At 44.3% G+C, this 20018-nt stretch overlaps 1 protein-coding gene across 4 annotated transcripts in view; it reads right to left on the bottom strand.

Moving 5' to 3' along the window:
* The window catches only part of LOC149356754 (abasic site processing protein HMCES-like), a 113705-nt gene that overhangs the window by 64263 nt on the left and 29424 nt on the right, over positions 1 to 20018 (bottom strand). For all 4 annotated transcript variants that reach the window (XM_089584305.1, XM_089584307.1, XM_089584306.1 and 1 more), the window contains 3 exons: positions 17655 to 17792; positions 8656 to 8901; positions 2248 to 2434 (listed from right to left, as the gene is read on the bottom strand). In XM_089584305.1, the coding sequence (XP_089440431.1) occupies positions 2248 to 2434; positions 8656 to 8901; positions 17655 to 17792 (571 nt within the window). The remainder of the gene's footprint in view (positions 1 to 2247; positions 2435 to 8655; positions 8902 to 17654; positions 17793 to 20018) is intronic.

The following is a 20018-nucleotide window of genomic DNA, read 5'->3' as shown; positions in this document are numbered from 1 at the left end:
ACCACTGACCAAGGCCGCAGTTTCAATTGGCCCTGTTCACCACCCTTGCCAACATACTGGGCGTCCATCACATCCATACGACCGCCTACCATTCTTCAGCAAATGACATGGTGGAATGTCTTCATCGACAAATGAAGGCTGTCCTTACCGCTTACCAGCCAAGGAAACACTGGTCCAACTACCTTCCCCTCGCCCTTCTGGGCATCCGCTCAGCAATGAAGACTGAGCAGGGCTCCTCTTCTGCTGAAGCAGTCTACAGTGTTCCCCTGCGCCTCCCTGAAGAATTCTCGCCTTCGTATCCTCCGTTTATCCATGATGCTTCCACTACCTCCGTGACCTGTGCAACCGATTTCAACACATTACTCTTGTAATCCCTGCTGACCGTCACTCTCAGTCCATGTCTGTCAGCCAGGATCTGGACTTCCACAGCCACACCTTTGTCTGCCATGACCACAACCGTCCACCATTAATGCTGGCCTATGATGGACCATTCTGCAAGCTCCATCGTACGACTAAGACCTTCACATCAATGGTGATGAAGACCTCGTGTTTGCTGACGGACTCAAAGCCACCTATGTTGCCACTCCTTCGCCCATGGTCCCTCCAGTCACTCTCACTTTGACTCTGCCACCATTCTGTTCGACCTCATCCAAACATGTCCACTAGGGAGATCGTGTGGCTTCTGCTCTACAGGGAAGAGCCCTGTAGCGCCCCTCTTGCAGCGCTCTGGTCACAGGCCAGAACTCGAGCAGTGCGCGGCGCCAGACAAGGAAGAAGAAGCTGGCACTAGACCACCACTGCGCGAGCATCGTAATAAAAACCAGTTCGAAGCCCAACGCTGTCAGAGCTAGTTCTTCCTCGCCTTAGCTCTGACACCCTCCTACTTCCATGGTAACCATCCTTCGGCTGGGGATTTTTCCGTGATACCCTCCTCCTTCCACGGTGACAATTTTTTGGACGGTTCCCATGGTAAGCATCCTCCGGTTATGGCTTCCTATGGTCTCACGACACCCTCCTCCTTCCACAACAAACACCCATCGGTTACAGATTCCTCCACCCACAGGTTACGCCGACAGCTACGACATAATACTACTACCACCACAACCACCACCACCACCACTACTACTACTCCTGCTGCTGCTGCTGCTGCTGCTGCTGCTGCTACTACTACTACTACTACTACTACTACTACTACTACCACCACCACCACGACCACTACTACTGCAACTACTACTACTACTACTACCACCATCACCACCACCACCACTACTCCTACTGCTGCTGCTACTACTACTAGCTGCTGCTACTACTACTACTACTACTACTGCCACCACCACTACTACTACTGCAACTACTACTACTACTACTACTACTACTACTACTACTACTACTACTACTACTACCACCACCACCACCACTACTACTCCTGCTGCTGCTGCTACTACTACTACTACTACTACTACTACTACTACTACTACTACTACTACTACTACTGCTACTACTACTACTAGCACCACCACTACTACTACTACCACCACCACCACTACTACTCCTGCTGCTGCTGCTATTACTACTAGCTGCTACTACTACTACTACTACTACTACTACTACTACTACTACTACTACTACTACTACTACATGAAACCTAGGAATGGGCACTTAAGAGCTGTCACTGTAAAACATACACCAAAGTGTTTTCAACGAGCAGTACACCCTCAGAAATGCTAATAATGGACTGCTCCACCAAAAGGGACTTCCTACGTTTTTCTCCTCTATGTTGCCACAGTAGCCTCGCCATGGATTGGCTCTGGCCACGGCATACATGCATCCCAGGAGTGCCCAGTGTCTATGCATGCGTGGTCATATGCTCTTTTTGCTTTTGTGCGCCAACTCGATCTATCAATTGACACCGTGTGTTTTTTAAGCTGCAAGTGTGGTGTGGCTGCCGCATTTCCCTGTCTATTCAGGTTGGCTCTCAGTGACCAGATCTAATTACGTATTGTAATAATGAACCACACCATGTGTTCTATTGTAAAATTACACATTAATACTAATGCTGGCATAGCATATTATTGGTTATATTTGATATATTGTTCTATATGGAAAAGCATGAACAGAGCCATGCTCCTTCCATTATCAGACCAGATGCTGGTGCTCCCTCACAAAATGCACACAGTACCCACAAGTGGCACTGGTTCTGGTTCCCTTTTTTCGAATGAGCTACTTAGCATAGCCGATTCAACATACCTTTGAAACATCAAAGATAGCAGCCATCGTCAGAAGACGCACGCCAGTCCAACGACCCTCCTGGTACAGGCTCTCTACGTTGCAGTCTTCCCACCCTCGGTCCACCAAAGAGATGCCTGCAGGCTGCTGGTTGTACACAAAGTACGGCTGCTTGCCAGACTTGGGCTCGTGCTTCCACTCGTAGTAGCTGCACAGCCACAAGAAAATGTCCAGGAATGGTGCCAACATGAAGAATGGCTCAAGCTACTGCCTCGCACTACGAGGCAGCACTGAGAGCACACTGACTCGCACTGAAAGGGCCCCGTTCATAAGCTTTCTATCAGAAGTACATCACAAAGCCAGCTTTTCTTGCACTGCTACAATTCAAGACAGCAGATGCACATTTTGCTCTTGATACATCCCAACAGGCTTCACAAGATACAAGTGATGGACCGATATCATTTTCCTATACCTTGAACAAAGGCCCGTTTCGGACAAGCTAACCTAATCACAACAAAGAGACCAATTCTCTGCTACAGACCCCCATTTCTTCTTCAAACTAAGCAAGCAGCAGCAACTGATGCACAGTATGCAGTTTACCAATACAGCTGATCCTGCATAGATCGAACTCGAAGGGGATCCCGAAATAGTTTGATATTTCAAAAATTTGACATATAAAACATCATCATCATTAGTCTGACTACGCCCGCTGCAGGGCGAAGGCCCTCTCTCATATCTCTCCAAAGAACCCCGTCTTTTGCCAGTTGTGGCCACCGTATCTCCACAAACTTCTTACTCTCATCCGCCCACCTAACTTTCTTCTGCCCCCTGCTACGCTTGCCTTCTCTTGGAATCCACTCCATTACCCTTAAAGATTAGCAGTTATCTTGCCTTCGCATTACATGCCCTGCCCAAGCCTAATTCTTCTTCTTGATTCTGACTAGAATGTCATGAACCCGCCTTTGTTCCCTCACCCACTCTGAACATTTAATTTCTCTTTACGTTACACCTATCATATTTATTTCCATGGCTTGCTCGTTGTCCTTAACTTAAACTGAACCCTCTTCGTTAGCCTTCATGTTTCTGCCCCATAGGTGAGTACCCGTAACATACTGCTATTGTATACATTTCTCTTGAGGGATATGGGTAAACTGCCATTCATGATCTGAGAGAACCTGCCATATGCACTCCATCCCATTCTTATTCTTATAGTCATTTCTCTCTCATGATCCAGATCAGCGGCCACTACCTGCCCTAAGTAGACATATTCCATTACCACTTCCAGCAGCTCGCTACCAATTATGAACTGCTGTTCCCTTGTGAGACTGTTGAACATTACTTTGGTTTTCTGCATGTTAATTTTAAAACCTACCATTCTACTTTGCCTGTCTAAACACATTCATCATGCTTTGTAGCCCATCTCATGAGTGACTTAGCAAGGCAATGTCATCGGCGAATCACTAATTGCTTAGGTATTCGTCGTTAACTCTTATCCCCAACCGTTCCCAATCCGGGCCTTGGAACACCTCCTGTAAACAGGCTGTGAATAGCATTGGCGAGATCGTGTCTCCCTGCCTGACACCTTCCTTACTGGAATTTTATTGCTGACTTTATGAAGTACTATGATAGCTGTGTGGTCGTTATAAATATCTTCCAGTATTTTAGTCTCCTACACCCCGATTCCACAATGCCTGTATGACTGCTGAGGTTTCTACTGAGCCAAATGCTTTCTCGTAATCAATGAAGTCTATATTTAGGGGTAGGTTATATTCTGCACATTTCTCTATCAGCTGATTGACAGTGTGAATATGGTCTACTGCCGAGTATCCTCTATGAAAGCCTGCCTGTAAATTTGGCAGACTGAAGTCTAAGGTCGTCCTGATTATATTTGCGATTACCTTAGGAAATACCTTGTAGGCAAAAGACAGTAATCTGGTCAGTATGTAATTTTTCAAGTCCTCGACGTCTCCTCTCTAATGAATTAAGATAATGTTGGCATTCTTCCAAGCTTCTGGTAAGCTCAAGGTCACAAAGCATTGCATATACAGGATGGCAAGTTTTCTAGCACGTTCTCCCCTCCATCCCTTAACAAATCTGCAGTTACCTGATACTCACCAGCTGCTTTCCCCCTTTACGTTGTCCTAAGGCCTTCTTTACTTCCTCCTTCGTTACTGGCGGGATGTCCCGTTGCTGTGTTCTACTGCGTCTTTCATTAACGCTGATTACATTGGCTACTGTATAGATTTTTGTAGAACTCTTTGGCTACTTCACTATCTTATCCATATTGATAATGACACTGTCCTCTTTGTTGCTTAGCGCATACATCTGGTTTTGACCAATGCTTAGTTTTCTCTTCACTGCATTTAGACTACCTCCGTTCATTAGAGCACGCTTGATTTTCTCCATGTTAAACTTCCTTATGTTGGCTACCTTGCACTTATTTATCAACTTTGATAGCTCTGCCAAATCTATTCTGTCCGTAAGGATAGACGCTTTCCTGCTTTGGAGTTTGTTAATCAAATTTTTTGCTTCCTGAGATAGCTTGCCGGTATCCTGTCGAACCACGAACCATCCTACCGATTACTTCTACTGCACACCCCGTAATGACTGCTGTGAGATTATCGTTAATTCTTTCAGCATTAAGACAGACTGTCTTCCCCAGTTAGAGCCGAATATCTGTTCTGCAGCGATATCCTGAACTCCTCTACTTCCCTCTTACCACTAACTCGTTAACTCTTTTGCTACCGCACGATAGGCCATTGGACACATTTGTACGATTCAAATTGCCCGCACAAAAAGCGCGACCTGGAGTTTTCTGGACGTGCTGTGTTATCTAGCTTGTGTGCTTAACAACTAATTTTTTTATTGCAGTTTTGGTGCTTTGATATGAGGGGGAGCCGTGAAAATTAAACTTAGAATGGCTGCAGCAGCATCAGCCGCGAGCGTGGCGGTCGCACCATCGTGCGCTCCTCAAAAGCAAAAGCTGACACCGAGCACTTTGGCTGGTTTCGATTTTGTTTTTTGCAACGAAAGCAGCGGTGAAGAGTCAGACGATGTACAAACGTCGGATATCAGTTCCAACAGCGAGGCTTCATCTCAGATGCCTGGAACATCAGCGCGCACACGCAAGTAAGTTTTGTTTGCACCCCATGTTTTCTGCGGTGCATGCAGTTTGTAATTGATAACAGTGGTCTATTTTTGTGCTTCAGGGTCTTCACAACGTATGGCTAAGACAGTTTGCCAAATGCTCAATGTTGCATCACGTTTTTCAACCAAGACGACAGCCAGGTGTCCATATTGGTGCATCGGTGCAGAACGGCACTCGGATATTCACACGGCCTTTCAACATCTTGATGTTCTTGATGGCGGAGGTGATGAAGACTCTGTGCAAAAACACTAATAAGTATGCATGGATGAAGATTTTGGACAGGCAAACATACTCTCATTTTGACAGCTCATGGGAAGACATGAATCCGTTCGAAATGCTGAAGTTCATTGCAATCATCGTATACATAGAAACTGTTGACAGGAATCATCTATTCTGGCCTTCTGCCATCAAACATCATTCCAAAATCGCTATTTCGCTTTGCTTGTTTCTTCCGCACGTAACAGACCCGGAGGATACAGTGGCAGCAGCATCTTTTGGTAAAACTTGGAAAACGTCCTGGCTTTTGAACCACATCAATAAAACTTCATTCATACTAATGCTCCAGAGCTTGCCCAAAACACCAAATTTGATCAGCTGGCTTTCAGGGAGCAGCTCATTGAACAAATCTTTGGGTATGATTAGGTAAAAGAAGTCCACGCCCCAAATCCTCCCACAGAATCCATTGGTCACCAACCGAAAAAAAATGGAAAAAGCAGGAACTGCAAGCTCTCCTATCAGAAAACAAAACAAGAACAAAGATCAAATGTTATGTGCAGCACCTGTCAAGTTTACCTCTGCTTCACATCTTCACCTGGGTGCTTTTCACAGTGGCACCACAGTCATGACCACTGACTTGACCGGTCATAGAAAGTGCAATAATTTTTCAACAGCTGAAACTGGGAAGAATGATAGCTATAAACATGTGCAGCAGCTTGTATATTAAATTTTTTCTCTAACCAAGTTCTGGCTTAGTGCACCTGGTAATTTTTGTTTTTGCTGTATATACCGTATTTACTCGCATAATAGGCGCACTCGCATAATAGGCGCACCCCTAGTTTGGGCGCAAAAAATCAGATTTTTTTTATTTCCGCGCATAAAAGGCGCACCCCGAACTTGGAACTGTGATCAATACTGTATTTACACGATTGCAAGCCGACACCTTGCCACCCCCTGCTCCCCAATCTTTATTTTAACAAAGTTTTTGCTGAACTGACTACTAGTCCTGCTGCGGACCCACAGCACGTACAACGACATCGCGTAGAACAGCCGCACACAGTTTTAAGGGATGCTCACTTTAAATGTCTGTTTGGAAAGCTTCATCTCCAGCCGGAAACGTTCCCGTCTTAGGCCCGCGAAAACCTCGGCGCTTGGAGTTGCGTACGAAAATTTAGGGACGCCACAGTCGCAACTGCCGCACTTCTCGGCCACGTCGTATTTTCCGACCTGCCGCCCGCTAGCCGTGTTCGAGAGCAAACTCCCTGCCGTGTAGCTGTTAAGGTGCTTGGCCGTCGAGCTAAAACAGCAACGCTCAGCGGCAAAGCCATAAACCACGATGAACTATCGCGCTACCGCAGATCCCGGCACTTGACAGCAACAAAAAAAAAAAACGAGCTGGAGATCCTGATGGCGATACAGATAGCGAAAGCTCGCGGCGGAGGAAAACGATGATGATGATGATAAGCTCTACCTCGGGCGCCCTCCGTGGGTGGCGTCTAGAAGCTCTTGTGCGCGCGTGTGGCCTCCATGATCAAGCGCCCGTTGCGCGCAGCCGGAGCCGATCGCAGAGGCCTCGATGCGTGCATTCCGAAGGCTATTCCCGCGTGGGTCGTGGAAAGTTTCGGTGCGGCCCTTACACGGATCTTTTTTTTTTAATATTTTCTTCGGGAAAACGGGGTGCGGCCCGTACACGAGTTCGTTTACGCGGTGTGTACAATTTTGAGAGTCGAAAAATTTCCGGAAATTTTACCCCGCGTAATAGGTGCACCCCGAACTTTGAGCCGGATTTTCTGGAAAAAAAGTGTGCCTATTATGCGAGTAAATACGGTACTTTTTTGTCAGCTCAATTGTCAGCTGTTGTCAGCTCAATTTAAAGCTGACAACAAACTTTCGAAATACGGCGCGGAAAGTAACCACAACAGTATGGAACAATGTCGAATCGGCTCTGCTTGGGTGCGATCATTCGAGATAAATCTGGTCGCATCTTGCATCACAAAGCAATAAAGCCATGTGATGACAGCTTTGAAGTATAAACAAACAACCATTACAAAGCTTTGTGTCACTATTCACCACCCGTTTGCAGGAGGTATTCAGAGATATCGATTAGGAACAGTTGGGGATAATAGGTAATGGACAGTACATATTGGAATCGATTCAAAACAACGCTGCACATTTCATTCTTTCACAATACACTCGGTATCAAAGTTTAACCGCAGTAAAATATACCGTTAACTCTCTCGCCACTAGTTAAGCAAAGAAAATTCAGACCTTTATCATTTTTTCATGCACTTGACCGTAGTAACACACTATTTGCATGTTCATACTATCCTTCCGATGCCACACATCAGGGCTCTTGTTGACCATATCAAGATTAAACCTATTTTTGCTCGAACAGAACAACACAAGTACTCAAGCTTTGGTCTTGACTATTAAAGAGAAGAGCTCGCTTCCTTCTGGTACTGCGGTCATTGCTGAACCATCATCCTTTCAAGCAGCTCTTCTGTCATATTTAGAATCTTGCAACCTGGAGTAATGTGTGTTATATCTCTTCTTTTAGTTTGCTATTTGTTTTTATTTGTGTGTGCTGGCTGTTATGTGCTGAGAAACATTACAGTGATGCTATGTTTCGTAAGTTCCAAAGGTAGTATATTTGTTAGCTTTTTCTAACTACTTCATTTGCCTATTTTGCTATGTGTGTATTTTCGCATAATCTTCAGAAAGCTTTTCCAGGCATTTTTCACTTATTAATTAGTACCTAGCTTGTTAGCTTGCTTATTCCTGCTTTCAGACCTTTGTGCTTTGTATGGCAAATAAGCTGTGTTTTCTTTGATGAATGTAATGCCCGCAAGGGCCCTTAGGGTATCTGAAAGAAATGAAATAAAAATGCTGTCTGTGCTTTTATACGTTGAGAGGCAAGACATCCCTAACCCCAGACTTTCTCCCATTATTTTTAGTATTACCTCAATTCAGGCCCAAGAAAATGGCTGATCAATGACTGAAGCATGCGCAAGTAAAACTACAGCAAAGTCATCCATTATGAGATGACAGCTGCCTCAATTACATACCCTTCAGCAAGTGCGACGCATCGACGCCTTGCCTCAAGGGCACCGCGATAAAACGGTCGAGTAAAGCAGCTCTCAATGCGGCAGTTGAAGGTGCTGACAGCCACATCCCCGCCACAGGAAGGGTCCGTCCAGGAAGGCACCAGGGTCCAGAACATGGCAGTCATCACGCGTTCAATCGCCACAGCTGCCCTGCTCTCGCCACTCGGGCGCACTCTTGGCAGCTGACAGTTGTGGACCAGGACTGCCCTGTGGGACAGGCAAACATTTTCACTTAATCCCACAGCTTCCACTGCCTCCACACTCAACCCCTCAGCTACTGTTCGAACAAGTGACGACTGTTGAGCCTCAGAGAAACACAGCTGCAGGATGTCCAGCAGCAAACATTTCAGCTCAAGGGGAAAGTGAACCAGCATATCTTTGTGAGAGCAAATGCATGAAAACCAGAACATCCTGTAGGAGTGCATCAATAGCCAAGGTTAATAATAATAATAAAAATTATTTATTTGAAAAATTACATTGTACAAATAAGAGCCTGCCCAAGCCAACAAAGAATGGAGCAAGCCAGAGAATGGCACAGTCAATCAATACTGCACAAGAATCAGAATAAAACTAAGGAAAGGCAGTAAGAAAGGACGAAAAAAAAGAAACAAAATTACACATAAAAATCAAAGATAGCAGATTTCACTTCTTTCCGAGTGCTGAAAGATAAAACATTATCTGGCAGGCCGTTCAACACATCTGGTACATAAAAGGCACGGACACATTTACCATATCTTGTCCGTACTCTGGGCACGGTAAAGCGGTCGCGTGGACGTAATGCTCTGGCGGGGACATACGGGAGGCAGAACTCATTGCTCCATATGTGCATAAGGATTAAAGTTTCTTTGAATAATAGCCTGAACGAAGGCATGTGCGAGCATGAAAAAAGATTGGAATTATTAGTAATGTGCACACCATACATCACAACCCGAATTATAGATTTTAGTAAAGAATTAACTTTGTTGCGCCAAAACACTGAACAGAAATAAAAAGAACAGATTCCATATCGCAGCACACTGTACGCCAATGCATGTGCTATTGTTTTCCTTGTGTAAATTGGGCATAGTGCTTTAATAGAATATAGCAGGCAGGCTATTTTGCGCAGCCTTTCACAAACGCTAGCCAAATGAGTGTTCCAGGACATGTTAGAATCGAAATGGACACCGAGATAACTGACACTTGAGAGGTATGGAATAGGAGAGCAAGAGCAATTGTTACACAGAGCAGAATGAAGAAACACTGGAGTGATGACAGAAACAGATTTCAGCGGATCATGAAAACAGACTAATTTAGTTTTGTTTTGGTTAATAGTTTTATTTAGGTTGATGTCCCTTTATTAAAGAGCAGCTCTGAAAAAACAGGGGAGGCCCATGTTCCATTTGCTTACACGTACTAATGCATAAGTTCTAAAAACTAAAACCACACACAGGCCTACAATTATTTGATGGAGAAAAAATGGCAGATTTCTTTTCAGGCTCCACTTGACTCAAGTTTATCATGAGGTCCAGTTCTACCCTTGTTCGGTTGTTTTTACTCTACACCTATCCCTGTCCTTGTAATCACTTGCTCTGTTGTCCCCAAAGTTCAAATCCAGCATTTTCAGTGGCATATAAATTTTGGCAGGTTAGCCTAGTTAGTTACACACTTTGCTCTGAAGGGACTTTAGGTGTAAATAACTTGCAAAAGTGTGCCAAATGCACTCTGACCCATCATTGCTAACAAGCTAGCTTCTCTCATGTAACCTGCGTGACAATGATTAAAGGTGAAGTTGTGTCCAAGAGTTGAGTATCTGATGTCGGTTATGACATTTGCTATGGTTGGCCAGGACAGCAGCTTGGTCATGTTGGTTACTCATTTGTGACAGAACAGCGCAAAACACTGGGACAAGAGACAAGCGCTGACTTACAACTGATTATTCGTTGCCAGTGACATGTAGGAAACAATACATAGGGCAGACTGGCAGGTGAATGAATGAAAGGCTACTAGAGCACAAAACTAATTTCGAGCAAGCTTGCAGGAACCTAGGAATTCATTGCAGAGACTGCCCTTCAACAACTTGTACACCTGATTTCCGAAAATGTAGAGCTCTGGCTAATCACAAAGAGCATTAGTCCGTGAAATAATCGAGGCAGCTTTGATAGCGAGGCTGCGCGATGATTGCGTCAGCAAGCCGTCTGTTGCTTTAACAAGAAAGAATTGGAGATGTTAAAAATGTGATTACAAATCTCTCTGATTATAAGTATTATGTTGTCATTTTAGAACGCTCGAACGATATGGTTGTGACGCATGTGTTTCTTGAAAGGGTGAAGAAAGTATAGGAAGCAGTGTTTCTTCGAAATAAAAATCAGTTGTAAGTCAGCGCTTGTCTCTTGTCCCGGTGTTTTCCACTGTTCTGTCCCAAATTCCTATTGTTGAGGTTATTTTTAAACAAATTCTCGTTAGTACCACTACCGATTATTGATACAGAGCAGAAAAGGGTATAGCAACATGAGAGGTTCATAATGTAGGAAGCAAACTTGGTTTCGCTGAATGTTGGCTTCCTTCAGATCACTAACGACAACCTACTGTTTGCATCAGACCTATGCCACATCACTGTATGGTAATGACTGCTTGTGGTAACTAGTGAGGTCAAATGGCAATGTTGAAAAACACTGGCTCGTAAACATTTAGAGCATAAAGATACATAGTAATTGGCAAGAGGGTGAACTTCAGCACAGGAAATAAGCGAAAAAGTACATCAGTGGGCATATGCCAAGAAACATTCGCAATGAGATAGATGTTTGCTTGAGTGCAAGAAGCAACCTGCTTCTATTTTGTTTATTCAGTTCCCTGACAAGGGGACTGCACACTCCATACACTAGAACAAATGGCGTGACAAATTTCCACCAGCTACAAGTTGCTGCAGAAAAGAGCTGTGCGCTACACAACCACTGCACATTCAGTTCAGTTCATCTTTATCTGCAACATTTCACAATGCTGACGGACTCCCTGACAAAAGAGCTGTGAGGACAGTTTGTCGAGGCCCACAAGACCTCTTTTTTTCTAAATACGATATCCTTCCTACATTTTATTTGTACAATTATAGGTTGGCGTTGTGCAATAACGCTTTCGTTAAATTTGGTATTGGTAATCATACTTTGGCACCATGACAGATCGCTCACTCACATCCACACTCATGTCCACTCACACTAATATCCACTCTCTCACATTCACGTTCACTCACTATGAAGTTTGCAGCGCATGCTTTAGTGTACGGCGTCCGTCTAGAGTTTTATTTTTCACAACAGGGGAAATGAAAGATTTACTGTCATAGCCAACGATGCTCGTGGCTCCCCTAGTATAGCCAGGACCCCACAGATGTGGTGATGAGCCACCCCAGGCTTTGTCGGGCTGTTTGGCCAATTTTCACAGTTTCGTTGCCCCAAAAGCAATGCTACACACGTGTTTCTGCGCTTACAACTAAGATGATGAGTGCCTGTTTAGCATCAGCAATGATGCTTAGACAGGTTTTTGAACAGTGTCTATGCAACAGTAATGAGTTTGCCTTGACAATGGTTTTGGATGATGTATAAGTACCAATAACGACTACTCCTTCAAAAGGATGTGTCCACGAATCTGAACGAACACACTGGACATAAGTGGCAACTATGAATACTTTTTGCGACGTGAGAAATTGAGTGTGCTCCTGAAAAAATCAAGTGCCTTCCTCCACAAAAAGGGAAATTACTGAAATGGGCCGCAAGTACAGACTTGCCCTGTGGAAAAAGGGTGCAAGAGGGTGTGGTCACTGTAAACCCCTTTAAAACAGCCTCTTGGGCTTACTCTGGGGCATATTTAAGAGCAAGGCTGCCTTCGTCTAGCCCAGTCTGAAGGAGGCTTGAGAAAGCAGCGCGGTGTTCTCACTTGAGCCCTGTGCATGCGGTGAGCCCGTGCGCGTCTGCGTGGACATAGGAGGTACTACCAATACACCTAACAACTGTTGCATAGTCCGCCGCATCATTGGTCGAGGAAATGTTGTTCGTGGAAGAGCTCATACGCAGCTAACTTATCATATTTACTCATGCAATTTGCACACCCCTAATTTATTACTCGGATATATTGCGCTCCTTGGTGCGTCACCGCATGCAGTTGCGAAAGGTGGGTAAGTGGTGCCAAAAAAAGGCTGCAATTACTAGTTTGTAAATTGGTTCTGGTAAAGAAAGGTCAATTGGGCACCGTTTACCCACGTCGCTTTCCTGTTCTAATGGTTTGAACCATGCTATCACCGCCATTTTTTTCTAAAGAATGTCAATTTATGATTGGAACATAGTCTCCCTATGCAAGATAGCATAATGTTAATCACTGACCTTTCCTTTTCTTTGATTTTCTTTTTTTTTTGTTGGCACTGCCTGCTCACGTGCATGTGTGCCCTGCTCTGCTCGATTCTTTGATCAAGTAAAAATTTTCAGTTGTGTCTCAAGCGTTGTCCGTGTGAATTCCTTCTCTTGTGTACGCGTCCTGTTTCTGCTGCTTTCTCTACCCGGTACCACTATTTCTTTTTTGTCCGATTAATACTTGCACATCTGCAAAGGCTTTTCAGTCTTTTTAGGCACAGTAAACACCAGCTTTTTGACCAAATCTTTTTAGGCAGTAAGACAGGTTATGAATATACAGTATTGCCACTACCTCCCTCCTTTCTTACCTTTCCTTTGGAGTGTCTTGCTGCTCAGGCGTAGTCCACCTCAAGTGCTTTTTTTATCTGCTTGGCTACAGATGCCAGAAAGTGCAGGGGTAACCTGCACTGCGAAACTGGGGTGTCTGGCAAACAACACTAACTTCCATTTTGTGGACATACGACTCCCTAATGGCATTTGTCAGGCACAAGTTCACAATGTCAGCTTTGGGCAAGCTGACTGGAACGGGAGTGGCCGCTTCTCCCCTCTAGACTCATATGCCTAACATGCATGCCATCTGACAGAAGCCAACAGCCACAGAAACCAAGGGGCACAGGGGATTTTTTTATTATAATTAATATATTTATTTCGTGGTGTTGATCAATTTAGAATATTGCATATTATGTCATCGATTAAAGCTAATTGATTAGAAAAGCAGAAGAAAAAACAACCACGTGCCGCCGGTGGGATCCGAACCCACGACCTCCGAATTACGCGTCCGGTGCTCTACCTCTGAGCTACGGCGACGGCTGTAAACCTTCTGCTTTCGGGGGTATTTATGTTTACAAGTAACCTAACCTTGAGAGTATTCACCAGCGCCACCCACATTCATAAGTGGCGGACGTAGAACGTCCTGAGTTACCGCACGTGTGACGTAGAACGTCATCGAACTGAGAGTGGAAGCTGCGTGAGAACCCTCTTATGCATGCCATCTGGCAAACTAAAGCCTCAGTTCCAAAAACCCCAGACACCCTAGAACAGGAAGTTCATGAGTTACATTAAGTGGCTGCAAAGCCGTAGCCAAGCACATAAGAAAGCACCTGAGGTGGGCTAGACCTGAGCAACAAGACAAGCCAAAGGAAACAAAAGAAAGAAGGGAGGTAGAGCCAGTACCGTACTACATCCATAACGTTTCTCATCGCCAAAAAAGAACTGGTCAAAAAGCTGGCATGAACGTGGTGTTTACTGCGCCCTAAAAAAACTGAAAAGCCTTTGCAGACATACGAATGTTAATACAACGAAAAAGAAACAGGGCTGCACGATAAAGCACCAAATGGAATGCACCCAAGGCCTGGTGTTTTCGTTGCCAGCGACTTGTGGGAAAGAATACAGAGGGCAGACTGGCAGATGAATGAACAAAAGACTATTTGAACACAAAACGAATTTTAAGCAAACACGCAGAAATCTAGGGATTCATTGCAGGGAATGCCCTTCAAAAAACTGTGCGCCCGAACTCAGCAGATGCAAAGTACTTGTGAAGCCTAATGAGCAATTGGTCTGCGAAATCACTGAGGCAGCTTCGATAGCAAGGCTGCATGACCACTGTATCAGTACGCTGTCCATCGCGTTAACAAAGAAGGATCTTGGTGAGCTAAACTTTGATGCACCTTTGTGATTGCAAAACTTCTTTTGTCATTTTAGAGTGCATGAGTGACTTGGGCGTGACGCATGTGGTTGTGCAGATTTGTGTTTCTTTGAAATAAACTGAGTTGCAAGTCAGCGCCCGTCTCCTGTCCTGCCTCGTCACTCTGCGCTGTTCCATCAGAAATGAATCACCAACATGCCCAAGCTGCTGTCCTAGTACATTTATTATTGTTTTTTTTTCTCTGTCGATGGAATAAAACTGCTACACATGAATTCTTTTTTTTTTAGTCACAAAAACAGACATGAACTTAGGCTATTGATTCTGGTAGAGAAGAACCCCTCTATAGTAAAGTGATTCAGACCAACAAAATCTTCACTATATCAGTTGTTGGCGATGGCATGGATGTGAGGACGCTCTCTGGTAATTATTTGACTGCTTACTAAAAACAGGGTTTATAAAATAAACACTCACAAATACCGTCCATCCTGCTCTTATTGTCCCTTTATGTGATAATTACTTATTTTCAGTCATCACATTTCACGCTGTCACGTTACTGACTTTTTTTAAGTCCTCAGGAAGTACCGCACTTAGACGAACAGAATGTGACTAAGAATATAACGCGTTTGATTTCATGCAACAACAAAAGTTTCACGTGAATACAGTTGCCATTTTTCCGGCATCGTTTAAGAGGCAACAGTTAAACGTGCGACACAGCTGAGGCATGGCGGTACCGCTCACGCAGTGCTGCCGCACCTCCGTTTCTTGCCACCGCTTCCCTCTGCTTCGAGCTGCCATGCTGCGAATGTTCGCCCTTTTCTTCCCTTCCCTACTCTTCACTGCATGCTTACAGTCTTTCCTTTCTCAGTGACCCATGCCTCCTTCTTTCTGCATTCATAGCCAGCTTCACTTCATTTTTTTTTTTGCCATACGCGCCGCGTGATTTGCATGGCACCTCAAAGGACTTTAAAAGGTTGGCTTCTCCTCACTGCTTTTGAGCCTGACGGTGAAGCTATCACAACAGCCCCATTGTATCGTCTTTGGTACGCATTTACTTTTGAATGTCGGCCTTGAGTGTGCGTGGGAGGTACGTCATCACGACCAGATACTCTTTACTATAGTTGTTTTTTTTTTTAATCTTTACTGTAACCGAAAAAAATGTACAGTCATATATGAGAGGCAAAATGGGACCAGAGTTTCACTTTACTATATCTGAGTTTACTGTAGCGGGGTTCGATTGCACCAGCTAGGAAATGGCATTTATTAACATCAGCAAAAAATTATGTTTGCTTATGCTTCATAGTTCTTGAGAAAAAGGCACACAAACGTCCAAAAAGTTACTTTGAGAGAAATGCCAATAAGGCCTCTGAAAACAGTTTTATTCATCAAAGCATCCCTTGAAATAAGAGCTACAAGAGAAGTCTTAGTGGCTGAAAAATTTACTTCGAACAGGGCCAAATCCCAAACAGGAGCTAAAACTTGTGTTTCTGATGAAAAACTTCAGAGCAATGACCTGTTTTGCAAGTATCCTAAACAGAGAACACGCTGAGAAGCACCCACTTTTCCAATCGATGTGACGGTGAAAAAGAACCAAAAAATATTTTTAAAACCACAGATACCAAATGTAATACATTTACTACAAGATAAAGAAATTGCCTGTCAGATGACAAAATTTCAAAATTGTATTTCTTTAGAAAACACCTTAATGATGCACTAAAGAGGAATCTGAAATCGTCTTTTTACCATAGGAACTCCATCTACACTCTGCAAGCATTCTTAGAAACTTCAAATTATTGTCCTGTGCAGCTGATTTCCCTATCAAATCAAATTAAACATCCCGGCCCCCACATTTTTTTTTTAATTCACCTTCAAAAAGAGGAGGAGTCAACCAACGCAAGGAGTTCCTTGCAGCCAGTCACGTGGTGGCTTCGCTTTCGATCTTATTTTGTTTTTTAGGCTTCCGTGAGTAAATAGTTTCAGTCGCAAACTACATAGCCGCAAATTAGGCAGAAATTAAAATACGCAGGGACTCTTTGCTTTCGCCGATCGCTATGTGTCGCTCTGCCGATGGCAGAGCAGCAAGCTGCCACGCGGCTGGCTGACTCCGCCTCATTTCGGAGGCGAGTTGAAAAAAAAAGGCGGGAGCCGGGACGTTCAGTTTGATTTGATAGAAAAATCAGCTGCACAGGTCAATAATTCGTAGCTTCTAAGAATGCTCGGAGTGTGCAGATCGAGTTCCAGTGGTAAAACGACGAGCTTAGAATCCTCTTTAGTGCCCCTTCAAGAGATGACAAGAAAGCATGGTTAAATTGTGCAAGAAACAATGACTAGTGTCAAGAGAACATAATTGAGGCGTCCTAAGTTTCTTTCCGCAAAAATAAGCCTCTGTATTGCACTCCCGACTACAACCACAGCCTTAAGTTTCAACACAGTATGGTAAAACCACTGACTTTGGCTTTCTGCGCAAATTAAAAACATGAGTTCTTCCAAGACTGAGAATTGTGCCCTCATCATAGAAAAATATCTTTAAAAATGTGGCAACATATTGATACTCATTGTCTGGCAGTCCCTTTAAAGAAAGGTCTACAGTAAGCCAACAGGCACCTTACGATGCATGTGCCTGAAAAATGGTACAATTAAAGACCTACACAAAATGTGCGCAGTGCTGCATATTTAGTTTTCTTTTTTTACCTCAACGCAGTTATCTGCACTTTCAATTCACTTTAAATGCACAAAGCATGGACGAGTCACCAGTTAGTTCTGTCTGAGTTTAGCTTGAAATAAAGACTTCTAAACTCACTCTCGACACTGTCAGATGCCAAAAAGACCAGGGGCATATATACAAGCCGTTATGAAACCAAAGTTCCACAGTTTTTCACCCTACACATCCACATCTACACGTCCACAAATTCATCATGAAAGCAACATATTGAACAAGTCCTTACGAGTAGGTGCGAGGTGGGATGTTGTAGGAGGGCTGGTACTGCGCGTTCGGGTCGAGGTCCTTCCATTCAGGGCACTCATATTTCCCGCCCTTGTTCTGGTACTGGCAGGCCCGCAAAAGGTGGTCCTTCTTAAGGGCACTGGAACACAAAAGAGAAAAACCCAAGAAGGATCTATCAGAGTTCATTTTTCAAGAACTAAAACAACACGCACATCCCCTTCTCGGAAATTACCAGCTGGGTTTAAGTAGGCCTGCCAGCAGCAAGGAGTCTTCCCTACACGGTCACTGATCCCAGTGCTTGGCATACAGGTCGAACTGGCACTCAGACTGATGGCAAGGAATTCGTGGTGTGCAGTCGACCAAATAAAATTCAATATATTTCAGAACTACCAGGAGGTAGAAAGCAAGACAGCATTGGGAAAAGGTGCAAGTGGACAAGGATGGAGGAACGAGCAAAGTGAAAGGCACACTAGACCCATTTCTGGAGCACAAAATATAGAAAACACAACCCAGTTTTTTCAAGATACCATGATTGAAATTCGAAAATACCGTAACTCATTTGCTTTTTCTCCCTTTGAGAGAGACATAAATGGATGGCTCTTGAGCAGGCATCGGCCAAAGCAAGCAAAATGAGAGCCTGTACGCACGTTTCCAGGATGCTGGTTCATCTATGTCGCTGGCATTCCCACCATCGCTTGCTACAAGACCATTGTGTTCAAAGGAACAGCCATCTCTGCACAACTAGCCTGCAGCCGCCTAGAACAGCCAACACTCTTACAAAAAAGCTTCTCGTCAATTCCCCAACTCAACATCCCAGAAATGCTCCTGCAGTGAAGGCCCGACACTGGCTCACCAAACACCTGCACCGCTCGATAAGGCTCCTGCTGTGTGATTGGCTTAATTTCTCTACAGAAACTGCAGGTGGACTCGATGGTTGGTTTAAAAGGTGGCAAAGTCAGAGCAAAAGCATGACAAAAGAGCCTGTCTCTTGCCCTCCTCCCATTGTATTAGTGCATTACCTCACTTTACAACCTTTCAAAGCCTGATTTAAATCTCCTGACACACCAATTAAACACTGAAAACAGCTTCTGTCAGCAGAACATCAATTTCTTTGCTTTACTACCAAGCAATGCTGACATAAAAAAGGCAATGCCTATCCATTCTGATTCCATTAGTGGAAATAAACACTTAATTTCACATCCTCTTAGGGCATCAGCTGAGATGGCTTTCACAACCTTCATGTTTACAACCCTAGAGTGTTTAGCAGGAAACTGTTCAGCAGTGCATAGACATTCCACGTGAGATGGCACTATGCTGGAGAGCTATCATACAACTCCTAGTGGCACTCTTTATACTGCCGTACATTATCATGATCCACATTTTTTGCACACGTGTGCATTTGAGTGATTACATACATGCAACACAATCAATAGACGATGAAAGCATGTTTGTAAGCAGAGGCTGACAGTGTTCCAAACCAAGCAGTCACGTTTCCTCACTTTGAAGAGTAAGGGCACAAGAAACATTTCATGCTTGAGAACTAAACAGCCTCAGTGAACACTTTCACAGTGTGTGTCTGGGCTAGGCACTGCATATGAATTTATTTTTTAAATATGGAGAAGAGCACCACAACTACTCTGACAGACACAATTATCGTCAGCTCTGGTTACATCATTAGCAAGGCTACCCTTACTCAACATTTTCATATCTGCCGCCCTTTCACTGAAATCCTCCACTGAAATCACCCACCTTTAGATCACAAGCAATTAATCACCTGCAGCCTATCCTCAAGAATTAATGGCAGCATCACGCATGCACAGCAATAGTAAATTACCTAAGGAAACTGAAGCTGCACGAGCTAGCACACATTAATGTCCTAAATTTCACCCAGGCAAATGATTTCACCTACATGAGCAGGTATCAGGCAAGGGCGCCAAAGTCTCACGACCTCAGAAACATTGGCACCAAAGTGCGCTCCTCTGCCACCAAGAACTAACACGCCAGCACGCGAATGAGGAGGTTGAAAACAAAACAAAATGCTCGCACTGCACACACTGCTGGACCAGCCAGCGAACAATCACCGCAAGGAAAATTTTGCATGAGACAAACAGGGCACAGCTTGCAGTCGTTGCAGACGACTGCCAGAACATGGCAGTCGTCTGCCATCTGTCTATTTGCTCACAGCATGTTGCAGGGAAACTTATTTCTACCTTGGTCTTACATATCATCGCATATTGATCAGAACTGAAGGTGGTGATCCCGCACTGCCAAATTTGCTATTACATTGCTTCCTTTGCTCCTCGTACTGCGGATGGCCTCGGTCGCTACCACCAGCAATGCCACACATTTCAAGAAAGTATCCACC

The sequence above is a fragment of the Amblyomma mixtum genome, chromosome 3, assembly GCF_055824585.1.
Source record: "Amblyomma mixtum isolate Tamu chromosome 3, ASM5582458v1, whole genome shotgun sequence".
Classification (NCBI taxonomy): Eukaryota; Metazoa; Arthropoda; class Arachnida; order Ixodida; family Ixodidae; genus Amblyomma; species Amblyomma mixtum.
The sequence above is the reverse complement of the archived record's forward strand: the minus strand, read 5'-3'. Positions and strand labels throughout refer to the sequence as shown.